General features: G+C 31.1%; 1 protein-coding gene across 1 annotated transcript in view; it reads right to left on the bottom strand.

Annotated features, from left to right (window-relative positions):
- LOC134828780 (dendritic arbor reduction protein 1) overlaps nt 1-24,950 on the bottom strand; it is a 63,687-nt gene that overhangs the window by 19,164 nt on the left and 19,573 nt on the right. Inside the window, exons 2-5 of the mRNA XM_063841767.1 lie at nt 4,080-4,296; nt 3,116-3,786; nt 2,690-3,047; nt 1,715-1,774 (exon numbers count right to left, since the gene is read on the bottom strand). Of these exons, the coding sequence (XP_063697837.1) occupies nt 1,715-1,774; nt 2,690-3,047; nt 3,116-3,786; nt 4,080-4,296 (1,306 nt within the window). The remainder of the gene's footprint in view (nt 1-1,714; nt 1,775-2,689; nt 3,048-3,115; nt 3,787-4,079; nt 4,297-24,950) is intronic.

The following is a 24,950-nucleotide window of genomic DNA, read 5'->3' as shown; positions in this document are numbered from 1 at the left end:
TTTAATATTTACGACGATAAGTAATGATATAAAAATAATATAAATTTAATGCATAAACACATAAAGTATAACGTAATAATGAAATATTTGTCGAACGAAATGGAATAAATGCATTATTTGTATTGAAAAAAAAGAGAAAAAGAGATAAATAAGAAATAATGAAAGAAACACTTTGCACTGATTAAAACTGGTTTCACGTCCAAATGTAAGGTGTAAAAGAACAGTGGTCTCGTCATCGACGCACGCGTTTGTGTTTCATTCATAATTTTTTTTGTTGATTCCGGGACTTTGATATGATGTGAGTGAGGATCAAAAAATAGCTGGAGGTACGTGAATACCCTACGGATGAAAAACGGGTGAGATTTATCCATTAAGTCAACAGATTGGTTCGATAGAAATCAAATCAGCCCTGGAAAAAAGTACAGGATCTTGGGAATCATTAAAAAATAATTATTTTCCAAAAATTTTTGAAAAAAAAAATTATCAAAAACTTATTTTGTAAAAAAAATTTGAAATTCGACTATTTTTCTTTTGGAAAATTTTTTGATCACTTAAAAGTAAGCAATTAGTTATTAACTGTAATTTTGTTAAAATTTATTTTTTGCCACATTTTTTTCTGGAAATAATTTTATCGTCATTTGACAGAATTTATTTAAAATTTAGAAGGCCAGATAAGAGTTTTAATTCCATAAAATTTCTTTCATGGCAAAAAAATAAATCATTAAAAAATTCGTAACCACAGGATCATAAAATTAATTAGGTCAATCTGATCTCTTTTGAAGAATAAATCTCACCTTTCGTCCGTAGGGTACAATAATTGCATTGTGTAGGTTGTTTTAAAAGATCTAATTTTATTACTCTGCCACTTTGCTACTATTTTTTTCAGATTCTGACATGATACTAAAATTTAACTATCCAATATTTATTTATTCTTGGTTTCTCTTAGTTTTCTTGTATTATGAGCTACTTGACTTTTGATACCCGTCCTTATTATGATTTTCTATTGAGAGTTTATACTTTTTTATGGACTTGAAAGAAGACGAAGAAATATTTTGATAGGCCATAAAAGTTGCCTCAACTATGACCAAGTTACTCAGCTGGTGGCAAAGTCATAAAAAAAGAGAGAGAGATGCCGTAAATTTGAGAATGAATCTGTGACTTCAAGCGTTTTTCTACGTAAATGCGTTGGCTCGGTGACAAACATTTACAAATATCGTTTTGAAAGAAAGAAAAAAAAAACGTTCAACACAACTCAAGTATTTTAATTAGAGACAATCGTGAGACAATTACATAAAATAATAACGCCAACTACTAACGCAATATCACAGACAGACAATTTAAAAAGTAAAAACACTAATTAGGTGACAACTGATCAGGCAGGCTCTATTCAGTCCAGCAATAAATTGTGGAAAAACGTGATTTTATGATTTTTTTCACAATTTAATAAAAAAAAAATAAATACATAAAACTTAATAATAATAATCAAGTAGGTAACGAACAGGTGAGTGGTGCAGATTCTAATGATTAGTTGGAATTTTTATCGTTAAGTGAAAAGAAAAACAGAGTCTCTAGCAAATTAAATGATTAACGTTTTTCTGTTCTTTCATGTAACCTGCATTTATGTAACGTAATATCGTCATGATGATGAAAGCCAGTAATTGTGTTATCAGATGAGGAGTAAATTATATCGATAAATGAGAATAATTGGACTTACCGGTGTGTATTCGTTGATGGGCTTTTAAATGCGAGCTTTTTGTGTATACTTTTGTACAACCTGAAAAATTAGCAAAAAAATTAAATTAGTGAATCAATAAAAGAAAATAGCAAAAAGCAAGCAGAGACATGAACTTCCTACCGATAATTGAAACAAATTCTGTCTTTTCTGACAACATGACACACATTTTACATAATTTCCTGCTGTTAAATTGCCGTTCTCGCTCTTTTCTTATTTACTCATTACAACAACAACAACAACAACTAAATGACAAACAACAAAAATAGACATTAAAACCTTTTTTCACGTATTCATTACACAAACTCTCATCTATCTTCCTAACAATTAGCAACCGTTGTCAACCACTTAAATGGCATTCCATTCATTAACAAAATAAGAAGTAACGTTAACTTTTTTAAAGAGCGCGTTATAAAATGTGGTGAACATCGCGATGTCGCATCTCGCACATTAACAATTAATACGAAAGAATTTTTCATGTAATTTATCTCTCTCACTAAAAAAAGAGCTACAAAGTTAATTTCATGCACATTTACCATCATTTTTATTACCATTATGGAGCAAAAATGATAAGTCTCTTCGAAATACACATAAAAACATGAATAAGAAAATGACCAAATATGACGAACACGGGAAAATCAATATATGGGAAAAAACTATAAAATAAATGAGAGAACGGGACCCGCATTTGAAGCACAAAGTGAACGTTTAGGCGTTCAATTTATTGGTTTTGTGTCATGTGTCACTTGTGAAAAAAAAGAGAAAAAACAGTAAATTCACGTCAAATGTTCAAGATTTGACAAATTTATCGGATTGATGGTGCTACGACGAGCGGACGACATTTCGAGCAATGCCATATACAAAATGAAGTGATTAAGACGCATTCCGAACATTCATTGCATGTCGATTATCGGCAGCGTGTCGGCAAAGTATTTTTGTACAATTTTTTCTACTTACCCATAAAATCACAATGATGTATCCTCCGTTTTTCCAACTCCGGATTATTTCGTCGATTATACCTGTGGACGGCTTTTGCCACTGACGCGCTACTTAGCACAATTGCCGCATGCGAATTTCCCGTCAAATTGCCATTATTGGTACTCGTATAACTATTTGGGTGATTGCTTGCCGGTGATTGGTGTTGGGGATGTTGTGGTTGCTGCTGCTGCTGCGGATGTTGCTGCTGGTGCATCGGGATCGGCGTACACGTTAGCTGATTGTGAGATAATTGAGTTATTTGGTGTTGTTGTGATTGTGGAGGCGCCACTTGTTGCGACGGATGGTAAGGAGGGGGCGGCGTGCGTCCACGTGTCGTCTAGAAAATTCTCCGTGTTAGCTTAAAAAATTCAAAATTGATAAGGAAAAATTATTTGAGGAGCTTACCTGCATGCCATTGATGGGACTTCCGGGATCCGAGTTCGGTGGTGTTAGGGGAGGAACATACATGAGACGCGACATTGGTGGCGGACACAAATTTCCTTGCGGCGAAAATTTAGGCGGGTAACTGTTTTGATTTGGATGCGGGTTGTGTGAGGGATTGTGCGAGCCATTTTGCCAGCCCGGCGTGTAGTAATTGTTGTTCTGGACGTGAATGTGCACACTCGGATGCATGCCGTTTGTCGAATGCGGTGGCGGCGGAATGTGTCCCGGAGGTGGCGGTCCGTTGCCGTAGCCGCCATTCATTTGGTAACTATTGTTGCTCATGCTCGACGAGTTGTTGTGGTACGAGGAATTGTTGTTGTTGTTATTCGATATTCCATTGTGGTGATGATGCAAGTGGTTGTTGTTGTGATTCGGAGGCGATTGTAACAGACTAATTTGTACTTTTTCTGTCTTAATTTCGAGGGGACTGAGGAGCGGAGAGTCGAGCGGCTCCAGAAAGGCATCATCGGCAGCTTCTAGTTTGACTTGCGTGGCTCCGGTGAGTGTGCTTAGCATGATAGCGTTCTCCGGATCAATGTTCTGAATTGAGCTGGTGATGTCCTCCCACAGCGGGGGACGCAGAAATGTCTCGTCTGATTCGGTGGAGCACATGAGATCACGTTTGTTTGAGCCTAAATGTCAAATTTGACTTAGAAAAGGTGCATGTAAGGCCGTTCCAAAAGAAACTCAAAAATAAGTTTAAATTTTTTTTAATTAAAAAAATTATTGAAATATTTTTTACATTTTAAACAATTTTTGATCGTTGATTTTAATCAATTAATCAATTTTAAGATTTGAGAATCGGTATTTCAAGTAAAAAATTAAAAAAAAAATAAATTTCTTGAAAATCTAAAATGAAGCATAGGACATTATTTTTGAATTTTATTTCGACCGGCTTAAAAAAAATATTTTTAAAAAAACTTACCATAATAATACTCTTTTTGATATCCAACATCGTAGCCATTACTCGTGCATCCTCCGTAATTTGAAAGGCCTGACGAGGAAGATGGTGACGAAGAGGAATTAAGATTATTGTGATGGAGATTATTATTATTGTTACCAGGAACCACTTCGAGCTCAATTTCGGTGTCCAATTTGTTTAAACGGCCCATCAGCTCATGCCGAAACTCTAATTCTGGAGACTGCAAAAGAAGAAAAATCATCATGTAAGTTAATTGAAAACCCTTTTTTGTAACATACAGCATTATTTAATGGATTGTTCATTTCATTTTATTTTATAAATAATTCAAAAATAATTGCATCACATTGAATTCAACGAGTCCGTAACTGGAGGCAATGACAATAAAAAGTTTGTTGACGACGACGACGATTGGAAACGCGGTCATTCATGTAATAAAAAGTCGAACAAAAGACATTCATCTGCTTGCTGTGCGAGTCCCGTGGACCTTGAGAATATCATTACACGTACCTTAATACATAAAACTTGTGAGATTAGATCGAGCTACCATGTGTCAAGAACTAACAATTGTTCAACTCTTTTTTCCTCTCTTGCTGATTGAACGTTTTAACTGATTTTTCGTGTTTCATGTCCCTTTAAGCGATTCTTATTTTTTTGTTGGCGCAAAAACAAGTCAACTCTCAATGACAAACAATCACCAATTTGACACTAAACGACATTTATTGACAATTCTTTGAAATTTCTTGATTTAGTCGTCGATTTTGTTGACGATGGATTTTGATAAGATCACCTTGCAAAAAATAAATATGAAGCAAAGTGTTGCGTTATCGATGAGTAAACAAGGATCCATCATAAAAAAGCATGAATTTTAAATAGTTTTTGCGACCACAGTGGTTATCACAAAGCAAATAAATTTTTAAATATTTATGATTTATCGCTATTTGCTTTAAATTTTAATATCGAAGTTGCGCACAGAGGAAGTCATTGTTTGAGTTCAGTATCTTATCGAATTCCAGAACTTTTTGCACTTTGGGTGAGATCATCGAGTTACTTGGAAAATTTTTAACTCACCATTTTCCTCCATTAGCGCAAATTAATTTACCAAAAAGCCACCATTGAATCATTAAGTCAAAATAAAAAGCAAATTAATTCACCTGTTTTATCATTCATTAATTTCCCCGCCCATCAAAATCACCTTAACGGCGTATTTTCATTCCGTTCCGAGACCCATCGCATAAAGTAAGGCATTAAAAACACAAAATCATGACCAGTAGCTGCTTAAATTCGTTCAATAACACGCTTTTATTATCAAACTCACACAGCAATGCTCCATATATTTTTGTTAATTAATGCAAATTAGTTTCATTTTTTGTTTTGTTTCTTCGTTTTCGAAGCACGGCGTGCGCCATGTCGTCCAAAAAGACATCGAAACGTCAGTTGGTTATCTTTTCATCTTTTAATATGTGCTTCGTACCTCTCTCTCATTCGAAATAATAATATATTAAAATTAAGACTCGTGCCATGCATGTGAAATATATTTTTAATTGGATTGGAATTTGTTCCGTGCTTCTGTGTTCTCCGCGTTTTTTTTTTATTATTCTTTGTTTTTTTTTGTAATAATGAGATTAAAAAATTATGCTTATTAGTTGTGAATAAAATATTCCTATTAACGAATATAATGAATGAAACGTGAATGAATGGTAAAATATTGAGGTAAAGAAGTTTATTAATAATAATAAACAGAGCAATACAGAGTAGCGTATGGAAAATAGCATAAATTCTAGAATTTATGGGTTCATGACACGAATTTTATTGAGAGATTTTGGTTTTGTCTGACTTGTAAGCTGAGTTTTTTTTTTGCGAAATAGTGAGTCAGAATTTGATAAAAGTAAAACTTAATTAATTTTTATTATGGCCGAAACAAAATTCAAAAATGTTACAAATTTTATAGAGTTTTTCAAATATTTGGTAGGAAGTTATTGGAAAATTTAACTCTATAAAAAGTACAATTTTTTAGAATTTGTAAAATTTTTATGTTCATAAATTTTTAAAATTGAGAGGAACAAATTTTTTTCTTTACAAAAATTTATATTTTAATTTTGTATTTTTAAAAAAACATTTTATAAAATATTAAATTTAAAGCTAATTAGTTGAAATTAATTTTAAAGGGAATTCTTACATTTTATTAAAAAAAAGCTTAAGAATGATCTAAAACTTTATGTACCACTCGTTGAAATCTTGTTTTAAAATTTTCCAAAAATTAAATGAGAGGAAATCGGAAAAAAATTTGTTAATTGAATTGGCCTAAAGTTTTAAATTATCACAACGCAAGTCAACCTTCGGGGACTTTTTGCGCGGACCTTGCTATGTCAATATCAGTTAAATCCCGAAAACACGAATCAAGTGCTGCAGACCACATTAAATATCCGTAATCCCCATATATTTAACAAAAAGCTACTATTAACCTCTATTAAAAAAAATAAAAAGTTCATTGTAAGCCCAATAATAATAGTCGACCCATCATCAAATAGGTCAATCGTTCACCAATTAAGTGTTTATTTAATCTTTTTTTTCGTGCCCGATTCTGCACTCGCTTGGGTCAAACAAAAAGTCAGCAGCACGCGTACACACGATTTCTTCCATCGCATTCATTCAAAAATTTCAATCAATCAGTTCGATATTATGTTCCAGCAACAATGAATTTCTTGTTTCACGTTTCACGTGAATACTTCAAGCGAGCAGAAAAAGCAAAGAAATGACTTTGCATGTTCAAATCAATTACTGGCCACACTTTTATTTTCATTTTGTTTGTTGTTGTGTTGGTTTTTGTTACATTTTTCACGTACTTTATGGATGGATCGCCTCATTTTTTCTGTATTTTTTTTTTTCATTTTGCATTAATGGACTCACTCAGTGTATTACTTTAGGCTGTTAATTGAACAAATAAATGGCTCATTAATGGGCGCTACATATCATTAAAGTTTTTTCTTTCCTTTTCGCTGTCTATCTTTCCCGCATCATTCGTCGTCTCCGTTGCTTGTTCAACGGCAGCGCGCAAACATCGACGTTGTCGAAAAAAAAATATGCTTGGAAACTTGTTCAGTAGCGACAATCGTTATGCGTGCTGTCATGTCCGTGTCCACATCAAGTCATTCATTTATTATAATTATTTATTTAGCTTGACTCGCATCAGCGTCTCTCGTTCGAGCTACTGCGGTGCTCGCGACGTGTCTCTATATTTACATCATTTTTGAAATGTTTACTCTCGTTTGTGTCAGTTTTGCTTAGCTTGAATTTTTGTAAATTATTTTTTTTTAAATTTTTGTGATCATCCGAGTACTTTTAACATGTTCCAACAGATTTTGCGATGTGATCACACACGTTCATTCAATTTCCCATCATCGGCAATGTGTATATTGAATCTCGGTAGCTACGGCAATAACTAGTTAAAATAATTAAATATAAACATGATTTATAAATTAACGTTTTTTGCTTTGCTTTGCGTTTACATGAAGGTACGAGTGCGTAAAGTAAAGTAAGGTATCGATTAAATTACTTAATAAATAAATAATAATCATCACATTAAACTTTTTTTCAGTTTTTTTTAAACGGTTGCATGGCAACGTAATATTGTAGCGATTAAACGGAGAATTAAGAAATCAGAATGCTGAAGAGGTCTTTGTCACACCATTAGAATCGCATTTAAAGATTAAAAAATTAATTTAACTGTGATTTTTAATACAAATTAAGAAATCATAAGATTCGAAGAGGTAAAACAATTTTTTTGTGCAATTCACCTTTCACCTAGTTAATATCTTATCATTTTTTTCGAATGAAATTATAAAAATCACATGAAAACATAGAAAAATTGCAAGAAAGGTATGTTCCGTGTTAGTATATCGGTTAGTATCCCCGCCTGTCACGCGGGAGAGCGGGGTTCGACTCCCCGACACGGAGAATTTTTTTGGTCCTTTAATCCAAGTGGCAATGAAAACTCGAAAATAAAGGTGAATTTAGCGCTTTTCGCCAAAATTTCTAAAGTAACTTTTTTAAAATTGTTAATTTTTTCATGAAAAAAGCATTTTTTCTAATTTTGATAATTTTTACTATATTCTTTCTAATTTTTATGTATTTTTTTATGATTTTTTGTTTTCAAAAAATATGAACCTAATTTTTTTAGCTTCATTTGGATGCAACTAAAACTCTCATAAAACTAAAAATCGGCTGAGTTACAACAGACACAGCAAGTTGATTAATTGGCTGACAAAAATGATGAAACAAGCACCCAAGTTTCCAACAGAAACGAATGAATGACAAATGATGCGAACGATAACTCGAACAAGTTTTAATCCAACGTTAATGTCAACTAACGCTAGAGTGTCTTTGAGTCAAAAACAAGGAACTTGACTTTTTTTCTGTTTCTTGGTCATTTATACGACGCAGAAGACAAGAGACTAAAAGATAAGAGACACGTAAAAAAACTAGCTACTTGCTTCTGTGTCAACTAAAAACGATTGACAGAAAAAAATAACTCGTTACATTGTTGGTAGCTTCTGTTCTAATGAACTTAAAAAATAGAGAGATAAATATGAAAAAATAAATTGCTTGAAGGCATCCAAATTCTTCAAACACTTGCGACTGATAAAAAAAATAACTGAACAACTTCTTGAATAACGCGCACATTGTAAAAGCCAACAAACATGAAATTCCTGATCAAACAAATTTTCACACGCAATCACAGAACGAACTTCTTGTTGTCTGCTACTGTGTGTAATATGTTGCGCTTTATTAACACCCGCAAATATCTCCGTTTCTGTGTGCCTTTAATTAAATTAATTTAAGTTTCACTTTCTAAGTCGCGCTCTTTTTTTTTAACGAGTATATTAATTTTCATCAAATAAAAAGGAGAAGAAGGCAAAAAAAGTGCATTTCACGAGACATGAGACAGCTTGAAACCCAATTGCTAATTTAATTGAGTATTTAGCAGTTCGTTTGCTACGTTTCAAGTTTATAGTAGAAAAAAAGTAGCAGCGGGAGAAGCAAAAAACGACAAATGCAACACGAATATTGAAACATTTTCATTCCTCTTATCACCACTCACGATTTTAATGACTTTATTAACGTGTATATATGACCGACGGACGATGAATTGGCTGAAAGTGACATGAAAAAGTGCTGTTATTCTGCAGAGTTTCAAAGTGAGAGTAAAATAATGGCAGGAAAATAAGGGAATTAAATGAATTATTGCAGATAAGGGACTCTTTGAAGGCATTCTATGAGAAAATTGTCTTCGTGAAAAAGTTCGTTAATATTTTGTTATGAGGAAGTAAAGGTGTTAATGATTAATTGCTGTTCAGATTGTTTGAAACAAAAAAAAAACTTTTAATTTTAAAATATTTTTTTGCACTTTGTATATTTTGTACGGTTTCTGTTATTTGCATAGAAAATCTTGGCTTGAAAAAAAGTCGCTACGTGCTAGATGAGGTGCTCTTAATTAGCCAAATGTGATGATAAGTTCCGTGTTAGTATATCGGTCAGTATCCCCGCCTGTCACGCGGGAGAGCGGGGTTCGACTCCCCGACACGGAGGAATTTTTTGCCCATAATACAATTTTTTACAAAAAATAAGACAAATCTAAAGTGGCAACGAACTTTTTGTTCAATGCTGAAAAAAATGTTTAGAAATACTTTTTCATACAAAATGACTAAATTTATAATATATTTGACCGTTTATCATTGTTTTAAAAAATTTTCTATTTTGAAATTTATTTTAGAATATTTAAAGTTAAAAAATTGAAAAGGTCATTAAAAATAACGGCCCAAAAATTCATACTTAATTTGAAAGTTAATTTTTTAAAAAATATTTTTAGTTAACTTTTAATGAAATTTTTTAACTTTGGTCTTCATTGGATTTTTGATTTTTTAGAAAATTGTCGAGCAAAAAATTTCTCCGTGTCGGGGAGTCGAACCCCGCTCTCCCGCGTGACAGGCGGGGATACTGACCGATATACTAACACGGAACTTATCATCGCTTTTGGCTAATAAAGAACACCTCATCTAGTACTTAGGGTTGTACGATTGTGTAGCCTTGTACGCGAATCTATTTTTGTCGCGAACATAAAAATAATCTTTCAAGATAAAAGATTTTTACAATTTTTAATGAAACTTCAAAAATACAATAGATTCGTAAATTAAGATTAATTACAATCAATTTATGAGATTTTTGATAATGTACCAAATTTACTGGATTGCCAAATTTGTCAACGAATCCTCTATTAATAAACTTTTTTATATATAAATAAAATTCACTCAAATTGATTGAAACTATTTCTTTTTATTTTGACCGTTATTAATCTGGTTGAGAAATATACTTGCTACTTCTAGTTTTTTTTTGTTGTGACCAGACGGTTACAATCAAAAGACTCTAAAAAGTTGTAGAATAGTCAAATATCTTGTTATTTTGCTTGTCAATTCGTGAATAAAAAATGCCGACAAATATTTTTTTTGTACTTTTGATTTTAATTCTTTTTGATTAATCATAATTGGTGGGCTTACCAAACATTTGTGTTTAAATTAATTAGAGAACTGTGATTGAGTTCTAACATCGTTTATTTTGACCATGTCTAGTATTTACCAAAGAATTCGCGACAAATTATCGATGATTAACTTATTATTAGTAAAATATTTGAGTTCTGCAACAAAATGTGTACAAGACTAGCATTTTTTAAAAAAATAAATTATTTTAAATAAAAATAAATACGACAAAAAAGAAAGCTCCTATATGGAAATAACAAGTTTTCAATTAAATTTTTTTTTGTAAAGAAAATCCAAGATTGGGCATTATTAGTCGATTTTTTCTCTTTCATAAATAAATAAATAATAAAACGTAGCGTCGTCGTGAGATTATGCCAATCAAATCATTAATAAAGCACACAAACGGTTCATTTTGACGCAAACGTCTAGGTTTGGACTGGGAAAGAAAATGCAGATAATTAAGCTTTTGCTGCAAAAATGCATAAAAATGGAAAAAATATTCAAGAAAACTAATCAATTTCACACTCAGGTGTCAAACTACGTCTAAAAATGTCGGAAATTATATTTATTAATGGAAATTTTTTCTAACGGTGGAAAATTAATTAATCAAGAGACACGTTTATTATTTTTTTTAGAAATGACTGGGTGGGGAATTCGATTCGATTTGGTGCTCCTTGTCTTACACTCACTTCAATATCTTGCTCGTACATGAAGAGTATGCGCATTCTTGATTCTAAATTATGATAAGCGGATTAACAGCCAGTTCCAGTCAGTTTGGAGTTTCGGGCAATAAAGAATGCGATTAAAATGTAGTCTGCGGGAGATTGTCAAGCCAGATTTTTTTCTTTTTTTCAGTGAATGGTCCAGATGGTGATTCATGAAAAACATCTTTAACTTCTTAAATTTACGCTTTTTTTCTTATTTTTAAATTTTTTGTGTTCAATTCTGAAATTAGGACTGATAACATTAAATTACTTCTCACATAACACGAAGCTAAATAAAAAGCGCGATTGTTCAAAACCACTTATTAGCAAACAACATAAATAGTAAATCGGTGTATTAGTCGGGTTAGGTTAAACGAAGAAAATAAAATAATAATGATGCAAAAAAATAACTATCATTTCATTAAATTATTAATATTATTAAATAAATAACTCGAACAAAGGAAAAAAATTGATCGTCACTGGGTAATAAGGTGAATCGTCGCTTTTATGCTGTAATCGGTCGTGTAAGCCTCGGTTCCAATCTTGCAATAATAGTAAAAAAAAAAAACTCTTAAAACAAAGTGTATCATTGTTTCTTCTTATTTTTTACATTTCTGCATGTTCCAATACACGCTACGATGACAGACGATGAAGCAGAAAAAAATTTACTAAACACCATACATAGTTCATTAGGTCATATTTGTCACGAATCTTGTATATATTATGTTTTTGATAGAGAGAAGGAAAAAAAACTTTTCTTTATATTCCAATTCAATCGAGTTGCGAACATTTGTTAATATTAAGTCGAACGAATACACAAGAAATCTAAAGAGTTGTAATATCAAATGTAAAGTTACTATAGCAGCAGCGCAGGGAAAAAACGTGTGGTGAATGTAAAATTAATGATATTTTGATTTATATATGTTTTACTAGAGTAATAAATAAATTGAGATGAGGTGTGCAATTGTGCTCGTACACAGGAGGCATCTTTCAGCGGTTTATTTTTTGTTGAAATTTTGAAAGACTGAACAAATAACCTTCGATTGTTAATTAACCAGCTATTGCCTAATATTAATCTAAAATTAATTAAGAAAGCGTGTGTTGCGTCACTTATCATTTTTTTTGCTTTTTTTGTGCCATATTTTTCATTTTTCCATGTTAAAATATTAAATTTGTTGTTTTTAAAACAAAATTAATTATTCATTTTTGTGTAAAATTTAAGCTTTACGTTAAAATATTCAAAAATTGTGTTATAAAATAAAATATTATTAAAAAAAAAAAAAATAAAAAAAAAAAAAATTCTCCGTGTCGGGGAGTCGAACCCCGCTCTCCCGCGTGACAGGCGGGGATACTGACCGATATACTAACACGGAACTTATCATTTGTACGGGCTAACACAAAAGACCTCATCTAGTGGGTAAAACGTACGTCGTAAAATCACGTATGAACATCGTCATCACACAAGAACGCGATTCTATTTTTAAATTGTAAACAAAAATATTTGCTTTTGTATCAAAATAATAAGTTTTTAAAAAGTATTCAAAGAACAAAAACAAGAGAACTCAGCTGAAAATGTAAAAAATAAATATTTTGTTAAAAACAATTTTTTGATCATTTTTCACTTTCAGCACCAAGAGTTTGAAAAAATGTTTGACTATTGAAGAGCTTTCGGAGATTTTGAGGTTTCAAATCCTCCATGGTTTCAAACTTTTAGTGCGGTATGTGAAAAAAATATCAACAGCAGAAATAAAAAGTTTGTGGCATTTTCAATCGATTCTCTTGTGCTTTTAAAGTTAAATTAACTTGAAAGAATTTTAGGCACCTAGAAAGTTTTGGAACAGTTACTAAACCGAAACTCCATCGTGATAGCCTTTTATTCTCCTTTGTGCTTTAAATACTTTCATAAGATAACAAAATTTACATTGTAACATAAGTAGTCAGGTGAAATTACTTGGTCTTCTTCCGTACTTTCCTGCAAAGTTTGCAAACGTAATAAGATAATTTTTGTACTAATTACTGAGTTAATGTTAGCTTGCTAGCATATTTGAACACGAGAGAATCAGGTATCACGTCAAGTCAATGAGGTAGCGAAAAAAATATAAAATACGTTCTTCGTGAAACATGAAAAACGAGTAGATAAGAGAGCTACCACTTAATTGTTCATCGTGAATTATGTTTTGCTTTTGCTCTTTTTGTTGTTCTGCTTTTTTTTATTATTGGTAATTTATGGGAAGACAATCGAGATTTTGTATTCGGGAGGTATAAATTGTGATTTTATAAAGTAAATTAAAGTAAAATGAAAAATTAGGATGCACTTTATTCATGCAGTCTTTTGCACGACAAATTTCTAAAAAATGTCCATCCTACATGAGGAAGCAACCACAGCACTAAAAGTGGTTTTTAACAATTTTATTAGTTGTAAAGTAAGTAGTGTCTCGACTAGACTACTTGACATCGGAGGCAAAAAGGGCACCAAGACGTGATACAAAAATAATGATTAACGATTTCTGATATCCACGAAAAAAATACAAAAAAAAAATAATTGTAGGAAATTCGCTGAAGATTAATTAGAAAGATTTGTGTGTCGCCAATTTTGGTGCGGACCATTGATTCTCACACAGTGAGCGCCATTTCTTCTTGTGTCCATATTTAAATTATTATTAATAAATCTATTAGTCGCAAATACAAACGAATTCAATTCAAATATCGTTTGTGATTAATGCACGATAAAGTCGAATGAATGGGTCTTTAAATAAATAATAATAAGGAAATTACTGAGTTACTCGCTGCTTTGTTCGACGCACAAAATACCACGAAGTTGACAATCGTGTGAGAATCGTGCAAAAACTACATTATTGATAATTAACCGTAAATTTTTACACACATTCGAATCAAAAAGACTTTTTTTTTTGCAGAAATGGTCTTTGATGAGAATGGAAGAAGCGACTAAAAACAAATATTTATTCACTAATTGGATATGCGATGCAAGAAGTTCATTTTATTTCTTTTTAATAATATTACTTAATAATAATAATTTTTTTCACCTTTTATTTTTTGTTTTTGCAGGAAGAACCATTGTTTGTACTTCTCAAAATTCGCGTTTTGATTGATAACTGCACGTGGAGAGAATGGAATCAATCAGTTTTGTAGGTTATTTAATATTTTTTTCGATTAAAAAAATTCAAGACACGCACTTTTTTTCAGTGAATCAAGACGGTATCATTTATGATGAGAATATGATGGCTTTTGAGGTACCATAGGGCGCTAAATCTCTGAACAAAAAAAAAATACTCCGACACCAAATATTTACCAAGCAGGAAAAAAAACTAACACGAATGAAGAATGGTTCAAAACAAGTCAAGTACCTTCAAATAAAGAAGAAAAAACATATATGTATATTAATAAAAAGAGAAACGAAACGAGAATACGCGACACCGATAATATCAATGAATTTATGAATGATAATAAAATGTGGACCACACAAAAAATATTTTTTTTTTGAAACAAGTTATGAACAAAAACGGTTTGTTTCTGCGATGCGGAGTTCGATGATAGATTCATTTTTTAAATGCTTTGAATAATATTCACTAGTCAACTAAATTTAGTTATTGTTTTATTAGTTTGAATAATAGTCAACGTATCTTGTGTTTCGACGAAAAAAATTTTTGCAAATATTTTCTAATTAAGAAAAAACTAAGAAAAATTGAGTTCAAATAAAAAAAAATTAAATTTGAAAATGTAAATTAAAAAAAAACACCACAAAAAAGCTCAATTTAAAAATAAGTCTCGTTTTGATTTAGAAAATGTAAAAAATAATCGACTTTTGGTCAAAAACGTTAAAAATAGCATATTTTTTTTTATTTTTTCTTATTGCAACAAAAGTTCAAATAATTAATTTTAAGATAAAGAATGAATTTTTGTGAGCATGTCAATCATTTTTTCCTAGCTATTCTTATGTTAAACGTAAAATTACTGTATTAACGCAATTTGAAGTTAAATCGACTTAAACAGACACTCATACCAATTACGACTGGGATTGCTGTGAGCGACAACAAATTCATTCTACCCATAAATAACCGTCTCCTTCGCACTAAGCTAGCGAAACTTAGTTGCTCGAGACATGACACATGATTTGATAAGGTAAATTTATTATTTATTTTTTTTTCTTATTTCTTATTTCATTTTAAAAGCGAACGCCAGAAGACCTTTGCGATTAATTTGAGGCTGCGGCTGAATGAAAACGAAATCAGAGAGGTGAGTAGTGAAGTGTGTGAATCTAGTCACGACTTTTCGGGTCAGTTTTGAAACTATTTTCATCCGAACGGTATCTTCATTTTTTTCTGCTGTCGAGTTTTATGTTAATAGAGCGACGAGATGAAGCGTGTGTTCTCAAAATATGTCTTTTATTAATGAAATGCGTTACACATCAAGCATAATTTAGCATTATTAACACCCAAAAGCAGCGCAACTTAACAGTAGTGACTTCAGTTTCGCGATCTTACGAACGAAGCCAGCAGCAGCAGCAGTAACAACAACGAAACAAGTAGACAAGAAGAGACATGCAAGACGTGAACAACATAAAAGACGAAGCAGAAATAGAGAAAAATGGACAAAGGAACGCGAGAATGTTTTCATTAGAAATTTCATTACACGCGTTTTTACATGCTCACACTTTTTAATATTCTCGTCATGATCGCTTCTTTTGTACATTACAGATGTTGCAAAGATGTAAATGACGTGATGTTTATGGGAAATGGAACTGTATCATGTTTTCATTATATCGCTACTTATTATGCCATTACCTGAGAGAATAATTCAATGTCGAGGAAACGCAATGTACGAATGACAGGTGGTCAGAATATTTCCTCAGAAAATTTTAAAAGAAACTGCGTGCATTTGTGCCACAAAGAAACTTTCTTGGAGACACATTAATTATATGTACACAGACAATTTGTTCGTTTATTATTGCTCACTTGTTTATTCTCAAAAGTAAATAAAAATGTAATCAATTCAAATTCATAAGAACAACATTTTTGACACCTTTTAAGAAAAGTTTAAAATATACTTTTAAAAAAGAGACAAAACAGAGAGAATTGACAAAATTACATAAAAATGCAAATAAAATCGAATTTTTTATCCGAATGACGACCGAACGTACACACAAAAAAGTGAAAATAACAGAACTGGTATCGCATTTCGTTCTTTGTCAAATTATTTATTCAAAAGATTCTCGCAGTTATCGTTTCATTGTGAATACTACATGAATCAGTGCCAAGTTGAAACATGAATGAAACGGATGAAGGAGATTAAAAGGAATGTTAAAGATTGTCAAGATGGCAAAAAAAAAACATGAAAATGAATTGTAGAAGTCAATGAGCTGCTTTTTTGGTGGTTTATGCAAATTTTTAATTTTTTTGTGCTGCAGAGGGTCTCTGAAGCTCTTTATTTGTTCAACAATTGTCTGCAATTCTATACACTGCGTAAACACGTTCATCGTGAGCTTTTCATATTTCTACTGTTTAACATTCAGAACATTTTTTTGGTCGTTGTAAAATTCCCAAGAATTGTCATTTTTACATGTCAGATCTTATCGATGTGTGTAAGCAAGTATGGTTCCCCTTGGAGTTTCGCTAATATGGTGCTGGAACAAGCGTTTTATGAATGTATAAATATGTCAGAAGTCGGAGAAATATTGCTTGAGAATCGGGATTCTGTGTAATTTTTGTGCTACTGAGTTACTTCTGTTTTTTTAAAAAATAATAATAAGGTAGTGAAAAATTTTAAATTGCAAAGAACTGAAAAATCTCATTGAGTTGGACATTTTTTTTGGGCAAATTCATAGAATTAAATTAATTTTGATGCGTTTTCTTTCCAAAAGATTGTTCTTTTAGCTTCCTTTGAATATTTTTCCTTTTTTAATTGATTGTCTAACTAACCAGTTATAGGAATGTTCATCTAATAAAGCTTCCAGCTATGATGAAAATGATCAATTAATTTATAACGTGATGACAGACTCATGTTTATTTTGTTTTTCCTGTACAATAGCGTTTTATCTTTATTTATTGATTTGCGAGGTACGAGAAAACTGTAGAATGATTTGGTTGCTGTATAGTGATATTGCATTTCATTCGACATTTCAACATGAAATTAATTTCCCGTGTGCTTTTATTTATTTTCTATTTGACTTACATTTCAATTGAATTGAAAATAATTTATTTATTAAAATGAAGCAGAGCAGCAACAGACATAATTTAACTTTATAACAAACACGGACATGAACAAAAAAAACATATAGGTACAGTGCAGACACAACAGCAATAGATCTAGATCTAATTTATTTTATATCAATTTTTATGTCGAACAACCGGGGCAACATACACTTATAAGGATGTCAAGGCCATCATGAAATAATCTGCTTTGCATCTCTTTGCTCATTGCATGCATTGCGCATTGTCTCGTAAATCGTCGTTTGAAAATCGATAAAATGCACTTAATAAACATGCAATTTAATTATATTATTTATTGGCAACATAATAATAAAGGATTTCTCTCAAGTAGCTGCATCATAGGCAATGCGAGCGATTTTTTAATTGTATTTTAGATTTATAATGTGTTCTCATTAACATTTTATTGGTAATTTAGTTGCGTTGAGAATCGTGTTGCGTTTTGTAAGTTTTTAATGTAACAATTTTAATGAGTTCTGTCTCGGGCAGCGGCGCAGTAACATTAAAGTAAAATGATTGTTATTTCATTCCGAATTAGTAATGCGCAGTATGTTTGTTTTATTCAACAAAATAATAAAATTACTTGAGTGAAACCCAACGAGGTGAGACTGATGACAATAAGGATTTTTCCTCCTAATTCGCGAGACAGCGAGAAAAAAATGCAGATTGCATAACCGCACACGGACAGAAGCAAGTACACCGCGCCGCGTTCAACGAAATCGAAAATCGTGACGAAGAGAATTCAATAAACTTAACAAAAATATAGTACAAATATCGTTCAAGTGATCGCTAATATGTATCAGACAGCGTTAAACATTTATTTCGTAGTTGGTTGTTGTTGTTTCCTTTGCCGTTTTTTTAACTATTACACAAAACGAAAAACTCGCGAGATAACAAAAGCAAGATAAATACACGACTGAACGACCAGATCGACAGCAGCAGCAACAACAAATGTTTAGAGCCGTTTCTCTCGTGGACTACAAAAAAATTATTATTATTATTATTGTTACGATTATATTATTAATAAATGTTACAAAATCAATTATCTCATGAAATGAGAAAAAAATTGTGTCAGAGTTGACCAAAGCTCTACATTGTTGCATGGCACAGTTGACCTAATCGTCTCGCGATGAGGAGACTAACTCGTGAGGTTTGCTCTGAATTTCGTAGACATTTCGTGTCACTTTCAATGATTTCATTGTTTCTCGTTACACTTTCCATTGTCAGACAATCTGGCGCGTAAATAGCTGCAGGATACATGAACGAGCAATATCAAAAGTGTTTGGTAACTTTCTTATTGTTATGTTTTAATTTGAAGTGGTCAAAACACGTCTCTCACAGGGTGAAAAATTATTTTTTTTATTTCCGAAAAAAGTGAAAAAAAGCAAATTCAAAATTTAGCATTTTAAAGTGTGTTTTCTAATATTTTTCTACTTTTTTTTATAAATTTAAATAAATTTAAAAAAATTAAAATTTAAATAAAAATAAAAAAATTAGAATGTTACAAATTTTTTTCTAAATTTAATTAAAAATTGCATTTATTATTAATGCAAAAATTAAAAACTTTATTAAAAAAATATTTATTTTTAAAAAAAATTATTTTTTCTTTTTTAAGCTGCTGCAGAGAGTGACATGTCAGGACATCATCAACTCGGGGCCACCCAAATTTTAAATCCTCATGGAATGCTCTTATCTAAAGCGTCGCCATAAATTTCCGATATTCAATGAACCTTTGTAATCGCAGTCATTATTTAACGATTATTGCCATTTATTCCGATTAAAAGTACACAAAAACACTTTTTGTCAATATGTAATAATCATAATTTACTGTAATAATAATAATAATTGTTCGTCAAGAAGGCTCCCCAAAAAATGAATTCCCATAAATTTATCTGAGTCGCATATTAAAACGATTTACCATCGCATTGATGTCATGCAATATAATCTTTTTTACACAAAAAAAAATATTTAAGAGAAAAAAAGGTGAATCTTTTACACATTTTTAACCACAAAAAAATTATTATTCGTGTGACTATTATTCATTTCAACTGCTATTTTATTGTTTTTGCGACGTCGACGACGTTGTTGTCGTCCGCCATCCGTTTAAGGCATCAACAGTTGCTGTTATTAATTATGGTCTGGATTTATTTTGAGCATTTATGGCATATATAAAAATATGTGAAAATTAGGTAATCGATGGAATTTTTTGCAGATGCAATAACTCCTCGCAACGAAAAAAAAACAGACAATAAATAACAGTGTGTCACTGTGTCACGAAGGAATGTTGACTTCTTTGACACTGCGAGAATGATATTTTTTATGAGAGATTTCTTAATCAAGCGTGAGGAAATTTCTTACCACATAAGTCACTATTCTCTTCTTTTATTTTCGGGGAACAAACGGAAATGAACAATCTTGCATCATAAACGTCTTATATGGCTTTGTTTGTGCTTACCTGGAAATAGAAGAAAATTTTTTGATTAGATAAAAAATTTCTGATGAATGTAATAAAAATTAATAAAAAATAAAATTAACATAATGCAATAGAAACATAAACATTAGAAATGATATCAATTACGACGAAAAAAATACTTTTATTTGTGTTTCTCATCTATTAGGTACTTATGCAAACAATTTCTTGTCATAATAAAAGTCATTCAGAGGTTGGAGTTTCGTTCCTGCTTCAGGCGTGTGTCTAGCATGGAATGTTTCAAACAGTAGAGTGAAAAAAAATGAAATAAAAGAACCCGAAATAATTTCAATTTCATGCTTTTGACACATATAAACAACAACAGAGAAAGAGAACGAATTTGATACATGTCAAACGAAAAAAAAAGAACGGGAATGGAAGACATAAAAAATATTAAAACAAACAATAAACAATAATAAAAAAGTATGACAACAATCTAACAAACAATAATAATAAATAAATTTATATATATAAAGCGAGCGCGCGGCTTAATGAAGTTGGAATATGATAAATAAATAAAAAAATGGAGATATTTGGTTACAATATTGCGATTAGTTTCATTTTTTTTGTTTTAATTTATTTTTGTTTGCTTAATCTTTGATATAATCGATTTTTGTGGGAGAATGGCAGTTAAATATTGATTGATAAAAAATATCGTATTAAAATAAAATTTAAATATTTTTCAATTTTTTTTTTAGTGAATAAAAATTTCTTAAAATCAATTTTTTACGGATTTTTTTTTTTTTTTTGAAAAATTTTCTTTGAAAGCGCTCTGCTCTTTTCTCATAAAACGCTGAAAATCTAGCGGAAATTCTGTTTAAAAAGTCAAAATTTACGTTTGATTTAACCGACACAAAAGCCACTCACCGTATCATTTTGATTTGACTGATATTCAAAAATCTTTCCGTTCAATCTCAATATCAAAAGAACGATTTAAATATTGTTTTGTGTTACTCAGAACGAGAACCAATAACATCGACAATAAATTTCAGTCAAAATCGATTCAACAACTACAAAAAGCTAATAAATTATTCTATCTGCTGTCGCATACTGACTACACGATTTTCGAAACTTTGTTGTTGGTATCTTAATTACCACAACTCTACACCAACTCCAAATTTGAATATTTTTGATTTGATTGGTCCACAACATAACAAAATTGCTTCTACGAAGAGAAAATGAGACAACGTGACTGGATGTTCCAATTGACTGCTTTTTTGACCAAAAAACGCGGTTTAGCATGTCGCGTATCACAAAAAACATGGCAAACAAAACTATTCAAGCTATACCTATATAAAAAAAATTATTAAATCAGTGACCGTATAATGACGATGTCGTTGTTATTTTTTGATTTGATTCGAAAAAAAAAAATAAAGAAGCAAAAATAATAATAATAAAAATTCAAAATGGCTGAATTTTCGTACACGGTCGTCGCTTCGTACATGTCGCGCTCGGATTTGACTGGATGAGCATATTTTTCGATTCAAATGTGGATTTGATTGTTGTTTGTTGTGCGCATGAGCGATTCTCAATGCAAACATGTGTAAAAATGGAGCATTTGAGTAACGAACAAAAATGAAGTTAATTGAAATTGACGGTGAATTGCGTGTGTGCTTTGTTGTGCATGAAAAAAAAGACGAAGATGACAAATGAACGGGGCCTTTGACCTCGTTAAACGACATTTCTGGCGCACTTCTTCTCATGTTCGGCAAGAGTTTCTATCACACACACCAAAAAAAAAAGTGGGCTGATACTCCACTTCCGTCAATCATTTCGCTTAAAACAATATATTTAATAATGACAAAAACACATAAAATTAGCGAGCACCACCGCTAATTTGTTTTTGCACACTTTTCCTTGTCTTCGCAAAATAAACGCATGGAGTAGAAATTCCATGACCAAAGCAAAATAAAAGCCCCCAACATGTAGAAACAATGATAATTGAACATACACTGTAATTAGCGGCCCACGCATTTTTTCTGCCATCACAAAATATGCATCGTTCGCACAACGCGAAAACATAAAATGCGTCTTAAATTGGTAATAATACAATAATAATCAACAATGTGTCTCTCTCGCTAGCTAGACAACGAACCGAGATTAGTCATCCATCTCATTTTCATTCTTGCAGATTGGGCAAAGACACAAATAATTATTTAAATTTACAAACATTTGTTTTATTATTACATTACAACAACAACAACTAGTAACATATGGGAATGTTGTCATTTTCAAATTATCATAAATTCATAAAATGTCTCTGAACTCGCGGTTGTTTTATGTAAAGTACCTTTGTGCAGTACCTTGTTGTTGGTACACATGTCCAAAATGCAGCCTAATTAGTAGTTGTTATTTCTGTTCGGTATTTTTTTATGTACTTTTATGACTTTTTCATGTAAATTTAGAGAATTTGAGATGCAGACTTTAAGCCGCCAGTTGTTACATTTTGATCGATTGCGCTTACGATAAAATCTTCTAGAAAATTAAATTAAGTTATTTTTTTTTCGATTAGATTAGAAACTCTAATCATTTTAATTACTACCGCTATAATGCCTGAAAATTATTAGATTATCAACTCGACACTCACTTTGCAGCTCATGCGTTTCGATAGGCAAACAACAAGTAATGTTTAATGGTATTCTGAAAGCGACTCGCTCATATATGAAGCACGAGTCGTACTTACGTGATTATGCATATTCGCAATTACTTTAATAACAGCAATTAGTACATTATTTAATTATTATCTTGCGCTTACGACAAAATGCACACACTTTTCAATCGATTGACTCCTATAATAACAATAATAAAAATGGTCGATTAATATATAGTTTGTATCAATTTTCTAGGTGAATGTTATCTTTTTTTATGGTTCATTCTTCCGCGAAATATTGTGTAAACTTAATGTTTCATTTTTCCTTACTTTTTATAAACTGTATTGAAGTTTTATTTGAAAACTATTTATTTTAGTACGGAAACTCTAATTTTAACTTTTTTAAAAGTGAAAAATCTATTGGAGTAAAAAAAAATAAAAATTTTATTAAGAATAATCGTTTTTCAATTTTTTTATAATTTTTCAAGAACTCTTTTAAAAATTTTCAATTTTTTTTGTACAATTGTTTTTTTAATTATATTTCAAAAATTTTACATTTTCAATTTAAAATTTTTAAAAAGCTCATTTTTAACTTAAAAAACAACAAAAAAGTTAAATTAAGAATTATTATTTAATATAATTAATTTTAATTCAAAAAATAATATTTTTTTATTTTCAGAGAAAAAAAAAACATTTTGCAGTCAATTTCAAAAAAGTTGTGAAAAAGCAATCTCGTCGCTTGAAGTGGTGAGTTTTAATACATTTTTTTTTATTGAAATAAAAATTAACATGGAGACTTTAGGCGATTTTTATTAATTTGTATGGCTTTTAAAGTAAGACATTCAATTAAAAATGTTAACATTGTTTTTTTTTCCGCGACACGGCATTAAAGTAACAAAATTATAAATGTTCGTTATTATTATTTATTATTAATTTTTTTTTACAGTTGTTCCACCCACGAAAATTTGTTTCAGTATTTTATTATTTTTATTTTTGCATATGACTTTTTATTTCAATCAACATTGCATGTGTCGTTAACGATAGATAATTTATTAACATTTTACTACTTATGTAAATTGTTTGATTGGGAAATTGGCTTTAATTGACCGTTTCTTGATTAGAATCGATATGCGATTCCACACGTTGATCCTGCTTTTATAGTTGATGACAAGTGCAACTCAATTAGTGACAAAATCTCGAGCAATCCGGTTCTAGTCACGTTAGTGTCCTGTTTCTCTGTGTCTCGCACCTGTTTCAAATCCGGCAATAGAGTTAAAAAGTACGATTCAGAAAAAAAAAATCGAAAAAAGTGTTAAATTATTGCCAGCAGGCATGAGAAATATGGTGTGTGATAATTGAGATAACAGTACAATTTATTTGTTTTTGCATTATTATATTTTAATTTAAATATTTTTCTATCTACAGACACTCTCAGATGCTGGAGAAGTGAAACAATTATGAGCAAAAAACACCTTGTGATCGATAAAAAACAAGTTTTAGCGACGATTATTATCGTATTTTATCGACAAAGGCCTTCAATTGGGGTTGTTATGTAGCTACCCAAGGGTTTTTATGTCGATTTTTGTTGAAAGAAAGACGAAAAAATGCAAAGTTTTACAACTTTAGTAAATCGTGCATTGTTTAAATTGGTCGTAAAATGAGTCATAAACATAAGTGTCTCGAGTTTCGTGTCCATCTTGATAAATTCACGAGCAAAATTTGATCTCACAACAAAGTTTAGTCTGTCAACGAGCGTTTTGCCCATAAAAAACCCACTAAAACTATTTTATTCATTTGCATATTTTGTGAATTATTGTCACCGGAGCAGATAAGCGCTAAATAAAATGAGTTGCAAATGACGACTATTTTACACAGAGTAATAACAGCAGCAGCCGCAGATATAATAGCAATGCAGAAAGAGAGATAGTGATCTCGTGAAATATTTTAATGCAATAAATAAGAACATTTATTAGACATTAGCACGAGCATACTTTGTAATAGTAATGTGCCTCGCAGCAGACAACGCGGTTTTTCTTTTCCCCTAGACGTTTTTTTGTGCGCGCACCATATTTGGTCATGTATTGAACTGCATCGCCAATAATTCACGACTGACACCCAAAAAATCGCAGGTGTATGTTTTATGCGAGTCATCGCATGCACAAAGCAAAAAAGAGCAAATTACTTGTGGGAGACACGAAACCACTTTTATGTGCCAGCAGACTGAACGACTCGCCAAAAAAATAACAATAACAACAATACGGTAAATAGCTTTTAATTATTATTATGAAAAATAACTCAAAATAATGAGCTTAAATGGCATTTGTACGTGAGAGATGCGTCGGTTTTCTTTATTTTT

This window comes from Culicoides brevitarsis, chromosome 2, assembly GCF_036172545.1.
Source record: "Culicoides brevitarsis isolate CSIRO-B50_1 chromosome 2, AGI_CSIRO_Cbre_v1, whole genome shotgun sequence".
NCBI classification, from domain to species: Eukaryota; Metazoa; Arthropoda; class Insecta; order Diptera; family Ceratopogonidae; genus Culicoides; species Culicoides brevitarsis.
This window is presented reverse-complemented; position numbering and strand designations above follow the sequence as displayed.